Genomic DNA, 14,384 nt, shown 5'->3' with positions numbered 1-14,384 from the left:
AGGTAGAGCGGGTTGTCCACGAACCAGAGGGTTAGCGGTTCGATCCCCGGAACGTGCCACATGCTGAAGTGTCCTTGAGCAAGACACTGAACCCCCAGTTGCTCCCAGTGCGTGGCACTGGTGTGTAAATGTGTGTGTGCTTGTGTGAGCGAATGGGTAGATGTGTCTGAGACTGTAAAGCGCTTTGAGTACCAATAGGTAGAAAAGCGCTATATAAAAGCAAGGCCATTTACCAAGATCCAAGATATTTATTTTCGTCTTTAAAGTCTCAATTGTGCTTTCTTTTAAATTCCTGGTTTGCCAGGCTGTGCAATCACATGCATACTTGAAAAAGGCCAGTGTGTCTGAGGCCAACAGTGGGTCAGTCAACATACGCTGTGCAGCCAAACAAATGTGCAACTTTTGTCGGCATAAACAAGACAATGAAGAGTTGGAAGAAGCTGATACTGTCATCCAGTAAGGAATAACATGACTTTAGCTGCCTAAAAACAGAATGTAAATTGCATTGCAAGTCTTCATGTAGAGATTAATAATTTCATAAAAATTAAACTCACTTTTCCGGTCAGCATAGTCACCGATGGTAGTCACATTCACTTGACACGTGCCCATGTTTACTACATGAGGTTAAAATGTAAAATTTCCCTTACACCACAGAATGTGGAACTGAAACAACTCCAGTCTTTAAACTGGCTCAGCACAAATCAGACCTGTTTTGATCTGTTTTTACTTGTAGCAGTAAAAAATACCTACCTTATTGCTAGCAAAATAGCATTAGGATCAAAGCACTATTGTAAGTGTGAGTTTGTGAAAACACGCTAAGCACGCTGAAAACTGTTAATGTCAGCTGAGCCAGAGGTAATACACTCCTGATCAAAATTTTAAGACCAGTTGAAAATTTGCAAGAATTTACATTTTGCACTGTTGGATCTTAAGAAGGTTCTAAGTAGTGCTTCAAAATGCAAAAAGAAGAAATGGGAGTGAGACAAGAAAAATATTTGAGTAAGCAATTTATTGCAAACAACCATTAAACTGAAATAGGCTGTTCATCAGCTGATCAAAAGTTTAAGACCACAGCCTTTAAAACCCCAAATCTTCGCAAAAATGTGGATTCAGTATCATTTTCTGTCAGGTACCCACACTGTCATGACCTCCTGATGGCAAAGGCAAAAAAGCTTTCTCTCTTTGAACGCGGTCGGATTGTTGAGCTGCATCAGCAAGGCCTCTCACAGCGTGCCATTGCTGCTGAGGTTGGAAGCAGTAAGACAGTCATTTTAAACTTCTTAAAAGATCCTGAGGGTTATGGGAAAAAAAAGTCAAGTGGTAGACCCAAAAAAATTTCACCGGCCCTGAGTCGGAGGATCCAATTGGCTATCCGTCAAGACACGGGACGATCCTCGGCCCAGATTAAGCTTGTCACTGGTGCCAACTGCAGTCCCATAACCATTAGACGGCATCCGTGAGAGAAGGGTTTTAAGAACAAAAAACGTCTTCAAAGACCTCGTCTCCTTCAACGGCACAAAATTGCCCGTTTGGAGTTTGCACAAGAGCACCAAACATGGGACAATGAAAGGTGGAAGAAAGTTTTATTCTCTGATGAGAAAAAATTTAACCTTGATGGTCCTGATGGCTTCCAACGTTACTGGCATGACAAGGAGATCCCACCTGAGATGTTTTCTACACGGCACAGTGGAGGGGGCGCCATCATGATCTGGGGGTCTTTTTCCTTCAATGGAACAATGGAGCTTCAGGTTGTGCAGAGGGGCTAACGGCAGCTGGCTATGTGGAGATGTTGCAGGGGGCATCCCTCATGACTGAAGGCCATCGTCTGTGTGGTAATGACTGGGTTTTTCAACAGGACAACGCTGCAGGTCACAATGCCCGCCTGACTTCTTCCAGAGAAATAACATCACTCTTTTGAACCATCCTGCGTGTTCCCCTGATCTAAATCCAATTGAGGACATTTGGGGTTGGATGGCAAGGGAAGTTTACAAAAATGGACACCAGTTCCAGACAGTGGATGCCCTCCGTGAAGCCATCTTCACCACTTGGAGCAACATTCCCACTAGCCTCCTGGAAACACTAGCATCAAGCATGCCGAAACGAATTTTTGGGGTGATTAACACGAATGGTGCAGCTACTCATTACTGAGTCCTTTTTTGAAAATTTTATTTCTGTTTTAGTGGGTTTTGGGGGTTTTTTGAGATGTGGTCTTAAACTTTTGATCAGCTGATGAGCAGCCTATTTCAGTTTAATGGTTGTTTGCAATAAATTGCTTACTCAATTTTTTTCTTGTCTCACTCCCATTTCTCCTTTTTACATTTTGAAGCACTAGTTAGAACCTTCTTAAGATCCAACAGTGCAAAATGTAAATTCTTGCAATTTTTCAACTGGTCTTAAAATTTTGATCAGGAGTGTATGTGTATAACATTTATACATAAAAAAAATCCATAAAAGTTGTTGCAGAGCATGAGCAATAGAGTTTTTTTTCTCTTGTGTAGACATCTAATATAGATACAAAGCAGGGGATAACTTACCTTTCTTCCTTAATAGCTCCCACTTTGTATTGTGTGGTGAGGCTGGTGAGCTGGTATGTATGTACATTTAAAACAATATCTAGATCATGGCAAGTTTATGTTGTTTTTATCATAAAGTAAAATAGAGTAGATTTTTCACTTCCAGAAACCTGTGGCTAGATGTTTCGTTCCTTTGTTGATCCACTGTGATCTGTGAGTTGTAATCCTCATGTGTAAATGATAAATTGAGGGATAATATTGCTGAAATTGCACTTCAGATTGACCACCGGAGATTACAGGATGTAAATATTTTCTTGACACTAAAACAAAGGGAAAAATTTGGATTTGTTGTTATTTAGAGGTTATTATGCTATTACCGGTCTAGTCTGCTTGAGATCAAACCGAGCTGTATGTGGCCCCTGAACTAAAATGAGTTTGACACCCCTGGTCTAAACAGTGATTTTACTTATTGTTTCTACTGCAGCAGTTCCCAGTCTGCAGGTCAGGTTTTAAGATTGTTATAGACCTGCTTGTTGCTTTTTTGCCATGCCTCAGATGATGAACCACTTTGGTATGCCATGATGGCATTCCATCTAACATCACCAGCAGGCAACATTATGACAACTGGTTGATAGCTAATACCTGTGAAATGTATTTTCCTGTTCCTATTATTTTTACAGGTTTGGGGATGTTTATAAATGTTTATGTAGCACCACCATAAGAGCAAATGTTCAGTTAAACTAAGAGAGTGCATCTCAGCAAAGCTAAGTATTTAGGAGCGGCTATTATGGTTGGAGATCTTCAAGTCACTTCTGTCAGTTGGAGTGTTCATTTTATAAAGGAGATGCATTTAGCTCATCTGAAGCTCTATATTTTTACCCTGGTTCACCAGTAGAGTAGCTTTGCATGATTTACAGTTAAAAAGAAAATCCCATACTGCCTGTTAGGCAGCGCCTCAGTTCAGCCTCTGCCTGGATACGGGCAATATTAGTTCCACTCTTTTTAGAGCCCCCTCTCTAAAAGTTTGTCTTCTTCTGATTGTGGAGGTTCAGCTAGAAAACTATAAAGCTACTAAGTAAGATCATGAACATGCGTACCAACAAATATTACAGCTGGACGTCCCTGTAATAAATGTCATGCTAATTGTTTGCTTATTGTGTGATTTAACGGTGGTTGTTTGTATAGTACATTACATGTCTGTCATACTTCTTGTTCTGCAAAGATGTGCTTTCAAAGCCAACTGGAGAGGGCAGGGGGTGTTCAGAGCAGGTGGCCGACTGAAGAAATCTCTGAGACATATGACAGAAAGACAACATGGTGCTTCGATATTGAATAGTGCAATTGCAAGCAGTGACAAGCTGGCGAAAACTGGGGCTGATGAAGAGATTGAACAGGTTATGTGGGTGTCAGAGCAAGATGACATGGAGGAGAAATAAATAGTTTGGACATCTGGTAGGTAGATAGGATGGGACAGGATAAAAAGGTGAGAAAGCAAGTGCAGAAGCTCCAAAAAATATACTCTTTTAAGTGAGCTGCAAAAGAACAAATCCTCCGACTCAGGGCCGGAGAATCTCTGTTCTCTTCTCTCTTTCTTCTGTCTGTACCCGGCTGGCCTTAGGCAGATGGGTCCCTCCATATGAGCTGGGTTCTGCTCAAGGTTTCTTCCTGTTAAAAGGGAGTTTTTCCTTGCCACCGTTGCCTTCAGGCTTGCTCTGGGGGTTTCAGGCCGGGTTTTTGTAAAGTGTCTTGAGACGATTTGTATTGTTATTGACACTATATAAATAAAATTTAATTGAATTGAATTGAACAGGTGAAATCTTTTAAATGATGAAAAAATAAATAAAAATCACGGTTTGAAGATTTCATTTATTTTCATAAGTTAATATAATGATTTTAAATATCTTATTATATAAAACATGGTTTTTAGGCTCTCTTAATGACCATGGAGTGATTACTGACACAACCAGTGTTGTCTTACTTGCCATTAGCATAATTTCCTTATGTTCACTGATTATATCAAATAGAACCAAGAAGTCATTCTAAAGACTAAAATGAATCTCTGGACAAGAAGAGTCAGTGATTCTAGGAAAAAGGCTTGTTGGTGTAAAAGGGAAGGAACTAAGAAAGTGAAAGGCATACAGGAAAGTGAAACCAATGTGTCATGTTGTGCAGCGGCACGTGACGTTGCCATCTCTCTCTATAAGAGACGACTGCTCGTTGCTATACAGCATCAGTCAAGAGTCTGAACTGAAGAGACCAGAGAGAACCTGTCAACAGCTACAACTATGAATTCAGCTGTCACCGTCTTCTTCACCTGTCTGCTTGTCTTCTGGGTACAAGGTACTGTGCAATATATTTATATAGTCAGTATACAGTATGGGGAGGATGGCTGCTGCCATCAAGGAGTGTCATTGCTATGGGGTGGGGGGGCCTGGTCTGGTCTAGGTGGGTGCTACATGTCTAAGTAAAATACTGTAATCAGATGGATATTTGTTTGTGCCTTCTGTTAATAGTTGTGTATGATATTATAAGAGTTGAGGGAACTCTTCAGACCATTTTAAGCCGAGCATCTTTAAGTTCTGTTCTGTTTCGCTGCTGACTGACTCTACAAAGATCATCTCATCACAAGGTTGTGTCTGTTCTTACCACACAGGGCAACCAGCTAACACATCGAGCAAGTGCAAGTGTCCGAACAGTTACGTCGGCAGGATGAGCCCACGGCTGATCAGGGCTGAGCCAGTCATTCACTACCCAAGTACCTTCTGTCCACGTACGGAGATTATGTGAGTTCATGAGATCAACTGAGTTATGAATTATTGACTCATCATTCTGTTGCATTCTTCAGCTCCTCACTAACATGCCACTTTCTTCTCTCTTAGTATCACAATAGCAGAAAATAAGGAAAAATGTGTCAACCCTCTGTCACCCCTTGGACAACTGATTTTGAAAAACAAATCCAAGTAAGATCATTTTACAGCTCTGACTGAATCTGAATACTCAGGGTCTCCAAGCTGAAGTACTAGTGTGAATGTTTCAGACTGCTCATTACTGACAGTATCACATGTTGATTCAGGTATGAGAAGAAAGGAGCTGGGAGCATGACGACGGCTTCTGGTCATACTACAACGTCAGACTCCACAAGACTCCACACGACATCCAAGATGTAGGACAGTGAAGATGATGCAGCGGAACTGAAACACTGTTATTGTCTTGTTCACAATCATAAATATAATAAGTGGGTGTAAGTGATCATATTGCTGTCAGTGGACAATTCCTTGTCTCCACCTATATATACTGTATATATATTAAGCCAACTACGAAAGATTTTAAAACTGACTCAAATGAAATATGGCCTCTGCTGTAAAACTAGTTTGTATTTGTATTAGAAAGTTATAAAATCTGATTTTAAATAAACACAACTGTATATTTTCTAATATCTGACCTCCTGGTGTGCTGTTTTCCATACTCCAAACTATCTGAGTTATTAGAAGTTGTAATTCAAATGAATTCTTCATGTGGTTAAACTGATAACAAAACACATACTTTATTGTTGACATCAAACTGAATGTGAAAACCATTTGAGTAAAATATCAAAGTACACATGAACTTTAAAACTTTCACACATGAACCCTCTTCAACAGTTAGACGTATCCTAGACAGAAATAAAATGAATCTTAACTGGATATAAAAGTTTCTGCAGGCAAACTCCAGAAACTCTTCTTCTAAACCTCATCACTGCGTTTTATGTTAGTTTATGTCACAGGGTGTTTAATTACAGTATGCAGAAGACAAGTCCATTGTGAGAACCTAGAAAAAACAAAGGCTGCTTTGTCTACACACAAGTGACTGATAGACTGATGTCCTAAACATCTCAGAGATTCATTATCTAATCACATGGTGTCTTTGGATGGCATTACCTTGGCCTCCAGTACTACTGTGAAAAACCTTGGTGTTATATTTGATGAGGATATGTCCTTTAAATGTCACATAAAGCAAGTAACCAGGACTGCCTTCTTTCACCTGCGTAATATCGTCAAAATTAGGAACATCCTGTCTCAGAGTGATGCTGAAAAACTAGTTCATGCATTTGTGTCGTCCAGACTGGATTACTGTAATTCATTACTGTCTGGCTGTCCAAATAGCTCTTTAAAAAGCCTCCAGTTGATTCAAAATGCCGCAGCAAGAGCATTGACAGGAATTAGCAAGAGAGATCATATTACTCCAGTTTTAGCTTCTCTTCACTGGCTCCCTTTAAAGTCTAGAATAGAATTTAAAATCCTCCTCCTTACATACAAGGCCCTTAAAGGCCTAGCTCCATCGTATCTTAAAGACCTTATTGTACCATATCATCCCAACAGATCACTTGGGTCTGAAAGTGCAGGCCTACTTGTGGTTCCTAGAATTTCAAAAAGTAGAATGGGAGGCAGAGCTTTCAGCTATCAGGCTCCTCTCCTGTGGAACCAGCTCCCAGTTTGGGTTCAGGAGGCAGACACTCTCTCTACTTTTAAGGTCAGGCTTAAGACTTTCCTTTTTGATCAAGCTTATAGTTAGGACTGGACTGGACCATCCCTTAGTTATGCTGCTATAGGCCTAGGCTGCTGGGGGACGATGCACCAAACACATGTCCTCCTTCTTTCTTCTCTCTCCTCTCTCGCATCCTCCACTTTCTTTTCTCTGGCACAGAGCTCTTGCCCTCTAATTTCCTATCTACTACTAGTCATGCAATTCTATGCTATTACTGTATAGCATGTTAACTGCTGTGTGTGTCCCCCCCCCCCCCCCCCCCCCCTCCTTCTTCTTGTGAGTATCTCTGGCCTGGAGTTGTGTGTTTCCCGTGGAGCTCTATACTACATCTGTTGTCGTGGTCTCATCAGCCTGCCCAGTCTTCATGGAATCCTGCAGTTATCCACTCCTACCTGAATGAACAATTCTCCAACCTGCCTGTGATTCCTCTTACATTTTCAGACTGTCATGTAACATCATCAGTTTGTATCATAAGATTCCACATGTACACTTTAGTCAGATATATGTATCTATGACAGATGTATGTTTATCTTGCTGTTCTCTTCTCTCTTTCTTCTGTCTGTACCCGGCTGGCCTTAGGCAGATGGGTCCCTCCATATGAGCTGGGTTCTGCTCAAGGTTTCTTCCTGTTAAAAGGGAGTTTTTCCTTGCCACCGTTGCCTTCAGGCTTGCTCTGGGGGTTTCAGGCCGGGTTTTGTAAAGCGTCTTGTGACGATTTGTATTGTTATTGACGCTATGTAAATAAAATTTAATTGAATGTCCCTGTGTTTATGAGACATTACACGACACATCTTTCCTTTATTTTTCTACACAGCACTGTCCTCAGTGATGCTCCTCCCACAGACTATATCTGCTCTCAGAATAACAAATTGCTACATTTGTCTTCGTATTTTAAAGCAAAAATTCAGTAACAACTCAATATATACCCATGTCTGAAAGTAACATGAAAAGACCAAAAGGTACATAGACCTCTAAGACACTAGTGTGTTTCACTTTAATTGCTGACCTAGACAATGGTTCAGAGTCATGTTACTTGTCTTCTTGTTTTTAAATGTTCCTAAATCCTCAAGCCTTCTGATTATTTCCAGATTTATATGAAATATTTTCAGTGCGTCAAAAATATGTATACAATTATTTCCCCTAAGAATTATTCCTGTTATTATGATGATGATGATGATGATGATTTTCAAACTACAGATTTAGTCCCTTATTGAACGTCTTAAGTCAAGTATTTTCTCATTATTTAGTTATCATATGTAATGTGCAAACAAATATAACCCACTATACTTTTAGTACACACATGTTCAGCTCTGCTTTTTATTCTGTCATTGATAATACAACACAACAAACCAGCATATCGGTGATACAGAATATGACAGTGTGTTATTACATCCTTGAATCTTTACAGCTGAAATCTTCCCATTATTTTTTCAATAAGACATGATTACCAAGTGTTACTTAATGATAAGACCATGATGTTTTGTTAGTTGCCATTAGTATAATTTCCTTATCTTTACTGTTTATATCAAATAGAACCAAGAAGTCATTCTAAAGACTAAAATGAATCTCTGGACAAGAAGAGTCAGTGATTCTAGGAAAAAGGCTTGTTGGTGTAAAAGGGAAGGAACTAAGAAAGTGAAAGGCATACAGGAAAGTGAAACCAATGTGTCATGTTGTGCAGCGGCACGTGACGTTGCCATCTCTCTCTATAAGAGACGACTGCTCGTTGCTATACAGCATCAGTCAAGAGTCTGAACTGAAGAGACCAGAGAGAACCTGTCAACAGCTACAACTATGAATTCAGCTGTCACCGTCTTCTTCACCTGTCTGCTTGTCTTCTGGGTACAAGGTACTGTGCAATATATTTATATAGTCAGTATACAGTATGGGGAGGATGGCTGCTGCCATCAAGGAGTGTCATTGCTATGGGGTGGGGGGGCCTGGTCTGGTCTAGGTGGGTGCTACATGTCTAAGTAAAATACTGTAATCAGATGGATATTTGTTTGTGCCTTCTGTTAATAATTGTGTATGATATTATAAGAGTTGAGGGAACTCTTCAGACCATTTTAAGCCGAGCATCTTTAAGTTCTGTTCTGTTTCGCTGCTGACTGACTCTACAAAGATCATCTCATCACAAGGTTGTGTCTGTTCTTACCACACAGGGCAACCAGCTAACACATCGAGCAAGTGCAAGTGTTCGAACAGTTACGTCGGCAGGATGAGCCCACGGCTGATCAGGGCTGAGCCAGTCATTCACTACCCAAGTATCTTCTGTCCACGTACGGAGATTATGTGAGTTCATGAGATCAACTGAGTTATGAATTATTGACTCATCATTCTGTTGCATTCTTCAGCTCCTCACTAACATGCCACTTTCTTCTCTCTTAGTATCACAATAGCAGAAAATAAGGAAAAATGTGTCAACCCTCTGTCACCCCTTGGACAACTGATTTTGAAAAACAAATCCAAGTAAGATCATTTTACAGCTCTGACTGAATCTGAATACTCAGGGTCTCCAAGCTGAAGTACTAGTGTGAATGTTTCAGACTGCTCATTACTGACAGTATCACATGTTGATTCAGGTATGAGAAGAAAGGAGCTGGGAGCATGACGACGGCTTCTGGTCATACTACAACGTCAGACTCCACAAGACTCCACACGACATCCAAGATGTAGGACAGTGAAGATGATGCAGCGGAACTGAAACACTGTTATTGTCTTGTTCACAATCATAAATATAATAAGTGGGTGTAAGTGATCATATTGCTGTCAGTGGACAATTCCTTGTCTCCACCTATATATACTGTATATATATTAAGCCAACTACGAAAGATTTTAAAACTGACTCAAATAAAATATGGCCTCTGCTGTAAACTAGTTTGTATTTGTATTAGAAAGTTATAAAATCTGATTTTAAATAAACACAACTGTATATTTTCTAATATCTGACCTCCTGGTGTGCTGTTTTCCATACTCCAAACTATCTGAGTTATTAGAAGTTGTAATTCAAATGAATTCTTCATGTGGTTAAACTGATAACAAAACACATACTTTATTGTTGACATCAAACTGAATGTGAAAACCATTTGAGTAAAATATCAAAGTACACATGAACTTTAAAACTTTCACACATGAACCCTCTTCAGCAGTTAGACGTATCCTAGACAGAAATAAAATGAATCTTAACTGGATATTAAAAGTTTCTGCAGGCAAACTCCAGAAACTCTTCTTCTAAACCTCATCACTGCGCCACTTAAAGCTTTTTGCACCTTTTAGATTTTGATATTTAGAATGATTTTTCCCATCAGTCTACACCCCATAACTCATAACTCCATAACGGACAAAATAAAAAAAATAAATAAAAAAAAAACGTTAAAAGACATTATTGGACATTTTTAAATATCAAAATCTCTCATTTTCAAAAACGTATTCTGCCCCTTACTTTAGTATTTAGAGGCCATGTGGGTAAGAATCTACAAATTTGACCACCTGAGTTTATGTCACAGGGTGTTTAATTACAATATGCAGAAGACAAGTCCATTGTGAGAACCTAGAAAAAACAGAGGCTGCTTTGTCTACACACAAGTGAATGATAGACTGATGTCCTAAACATCTCAGAGATTCATTATCTAATCACGTGGTTTCTTTGGATGGCATTACCTTGGCCTCCAGTACTACTGTAAAAAACCTTGGTGTTATATTTGACGAGGACATGTCCTTTAAATGTCACATAAAGCAAGTGACCAGGACTGCCTTCTTTCACCTGCGGAATATTGTCAAACTTAGGAACATCCTGTCTCAGAGGGATGCTGAAAAACTAGTTCATGCATTTGTGTCGTCCAGACTGGATTACTGTAATTCATTACTGTCTGGCTGTCCAAATAGCTCTTTAAAAAGCCTCCAATTGATTCAAAATGCCGCAGCAAGAGCATTGACAGGAATTAGCAAGAGAGATCATATTACTCCAGTTTTAGCTTCTCTTCACTGGCTCCCTTTAAAGTCTAGAATAGAATTTAAAATCCTCCTCCTTACATACAAGGCCCTTAAAGGCCTATCTCCATCATATCTTAAAGACCTCATTGTACCATATCATCCCAACAGATCACTTGGGTCTGAAAGTGCAGGCCTACTTGTGGTTCCTAGAATTTCAAAAAGTAGAATGGGAGGCAGAGCTTTCAGCTATCAGGTTCCTCTCCTGTGGAACCAGCTCCCAGTTTGGGTTCGGGAGGCAGACACTCTCTCTACTTTTAAGGTCAGGCTTAAGACTTTCCTTTTTGATCAGGCTTATAGTTAGGGCTGGACTGGACCATCCCTTAGTTATGCTGCTATAGGCCTAGGCTGCTGGGGGACGATGCACCAAACACATGTCCTCCTTCTTTCTTCTCTCGCATCCTCCACTTTCTTTTCTCTGGCACAGAGCTCTTGCCCTCTAATTTCCTATCTACTACTAGTCATGCAATTCTGTGCTATTACTGTATAGCATGTTAACTGCTGTGTGTCCCTCCCCCCCTCCCCTCCACTCCATCTTCTTGTGAGTATCTTTGGCCTGGAGTTGTGTGTTTCCTGTGGAGTTCCATACTACATCTGTTTACCCGGCTGGCCTTAGGCAGATGGGTCCCTCCATATGAGCTGGGTTCTGCTCAAGATTTCTTCCTGTTAAAAGGGAGTTTTTCCTTGCCACCGTTGCCTTCAGGCTTGCTCTGGGGGTTTCAGGCCGGGTTTTGTAAAGCGTCTTGTGACGATTTGTATTGTTATTGACGCTATGTAAATAAAATTTAATTGAATGTCCCTGTGTTTATGAGACATTACACCACACATCTTTCCTGTATTTTTCTACACAGCACTGTCCTCACTGATGCTCCTCCCACAGACTATATCTACTCTCAGAATAACAAATTGCTACATTTGTCTTTGTATTTTAAAGCAAAAATTCAATAACAACTCAATATATAGCCATGTCTGAAAGTAACATGAAAAGACCAAAAGGTACATAGACCTCTAAGACACTAGTGTGTTTCACTTTAATTGCTGACCTAGACAATGGTTCAGAGTCATGTTACTTGTCTTCTTGTTTTTAAATGTTCCTAAATCCTCAAGCCTTCTGATTATTTCCAGATTTATATGAAATGTTTTCAGTGCGTCAAAAATATGTATATAATTATTTCCCCTAAGAATTATTCCTGTTATTATGATGATGATGATGATGATGATTTTCAAACTACAGATTTAGTCCCTTATTGAACGTCTTAAGTCTAGTATTTTCTCATTATTTAGTTATCTTATGTAATGTGCAAACAAATATAACCCACTATACTTTTAGTACACACATGTTCAGCTCTGCTTTTTATTCTGTCATTGATAATACAACACAACAAACCAGCATATCGGTGATATAGAATATGACAGTGTGTTATTACATCCTCGAATCTTTACAGCTGAAATCTTCCCATTATTTTTTCAATAAGACATGATTACCAAGTGTTACTTAATGATAAGACCATGATGTTTTGTTAGTTGCCATTAGCATTATTTCCTTATCTTCACTGTTTATATCAAATAGAACCAAGAAGTCATTCTAAAGACTAAAATGAATCTCTGGACAAGAAGAGTCAGTGATTCTAGGAAAAAGGCTTGTTGGTGTAAAAGGGAAGGAACTAAGAAAGTGAAAGGCATACAGGAAAGTGAAACCAATGTATCATGTTGTGCAGCGGCACGTGACGTTGCCATCTCTCTCTATAAGAGACGACTGCTCGTTGCTATACAGCATCAGTCAAGAGTCTGAACTGAAGAGACCAGAGAGAACCTGTCAACAGCTACAACTATGAATTCAGCTGTCACCGTCTTCTTCACCTGTCTGCTTGTCTTCTGGGTACAAGGTACTGTGCAATATATTTATATAGTCAGTATACAGTATGGGGAGGATGGCTGCTGCCATCAAGGAGTGTCATTGCTATGGGGTGGGGGGGCCTGGTCTGGTCTAGGTGGGTGCTACATGTCTAAGTAAAATACTGTAATCAGATGGATATTTGTTTGTGCCTTCTGTTAATAATTGTGTATGATATTATAAGAGTTGAGGGAACTCTTCAGACCATTTTAAGCCGAGCATCTTTAAGTTCTGTTCTGTTTCGCTGCTGACTGACTCTACAAAGATCATCTCATCACAAGGTTGTGTCTGTTCTTACCACACAGGGCAACCAGCTAACACATCGAGCAAGTGCAAGTGTTCGAACAGTTACGTCGGCAGGATGAGCCCACGGCTGATCAGGGCTGAGCCAGTCATTCACTACCCAAGTACCTTCTGTCCACGTACAGAGATTATGTGAGTTCATGAGATCAACTGAGTTATGAATTATTGACTCATCATTCTGTTGCATTCTTCAGCTCCTCACTAACATGCCACTTTCTTCTCTCTTAGTATCACAATAGCAGAAAATAAGGAAAAATGTGTCAACCCTCTGTCACCCCTTGGACAACTGATTTTGAAAAACAAATCCAAGTAAGATCATTTTACAGCTCTGACTGAATCTGAATACTCAGGGTCTCCAAGCTGAAGTACTAGTGTGAATGTTTCAGACTGCTCATTACTGACAGTATCACATGTTGATTCAGGTATGAGAAGAAAGGAGCTGGGAGCATGACGACGGCTTCTGGTCATACTACAACGTCAGACTCCACAAGACTCCACACGACATCCAAGATGTAGGACAGTGAAGATGATGCAGCGGAACTGAAACACTGTTATTGTCTTGTTCACAATCATAAATATAATAAGTGGGTGTAAGTGATCATATTGCTGTCAGTGGACAATTTCTTGTCTCCACGTATATATACTGTATATATATTAAGCCAACTACGAAAGATTTTAAAACTGACTCAAATAAAATATGGCCTCTGCTGTAAAACTAGCTTGTATTTGTAATAGAAAGTTATAAAATCTGATTTTAAATAAACACAACTGTATATTTTCTAATATCTGACCTCCTGGTGTCCTGTTTTCAACACTCCAAACTATCTGAGTTATTAGAAGTTGTAATTCAAATGAATTCTTCATGTGGTTAAACTGATAACAAAACACATACTTTATTGTTGACATCAAACTGAATGTGAAAACCATTTGAGTAAAATATCAAAGTACACATGAACTTTAAAGCTTTCACACATGAACCCTCTTCAGCAGTTAGACGTATCCTAGACAGAAATAAAATGAATCTTAACTGGATATTAAAAGTTTCTGCAGGCAAACTCCAGAAACTCTTCTTCTAAACCTCATCACTGCGCCACTTAAAGCTTTTTGCACCTTTTAGATTTTGATATTTAGAATGATTTTTCCCATCAGTCTACACCCCA

General features: G+C 39.6%; 2 protein-coding genes across 2 annotated transcripts; both read left to right on the top strand.

Annotated features, from left to right (window-relative positions):
* The first annotated feature begins 4,605 nt into the window (after positions 1–4,605).
* Positions 4,606–5,979, top strand: LOC311492526 (C-X-C motif chemokine 10-like). Its single transcript, XM_084550816.1, has 4 exons — positions 4,606–4,853; positions 5,167–5,296; positions 5,393–5,473; positions 5,587–5,979. The coding sequence occupies exons 1-4, from the start codon at positions 4,799–4,801 to the stop codon at positions 5,678–5,680; spliced, it is 360 nt and encodes a 119-aa protein (XP_084406942.1). The 5' UTR covers positions 4,606–4,798; the 3' UTR covers positions 5,681–5,979.
* A 2,336-nt stretch (positions 5,980–8,315) lies between these two features.
* Positions 8,316–9,877, top strand: LOC311492370 (C-X-C motif chemokine 10-like). The gene is made up of 4 exons (XM_084550633.1): positions 8,316–8,886; positions 9,200–9,329; positions 9,426–9,506; positions 9,620–9,877. The coding sequence occupies exons 1-4, from the start codon at positions 8,832–8,834 to the stop codon at positions 9,711–9,713; spliced, it is 360 nt and encodes a 119-aa protein (XP_084406759.1). The 5' UTR covers positions 8,316–8,831; the 3' UTR covers positions 9,714–9,877.
* The last annotated feature ends 4,507 nt before the right edge of the window (positions 9,878–14,384 follow it).

The sequence above is a fragment of the Chelon labrosus genome (genome assembly GCF_963514085.1).
Source record: "Chelon labrosus genome assembly, chromosome: 9".
Taxonomy (NCBI): Eukaryota; Metazoa; Chordata; class Actinopteri; order Mugiliformes; family Mugilidae; genus Chelon; species Chelon labrosus.
This window is presented reverse-complemented; position numbering and strand designations above follow the sequence as displayed.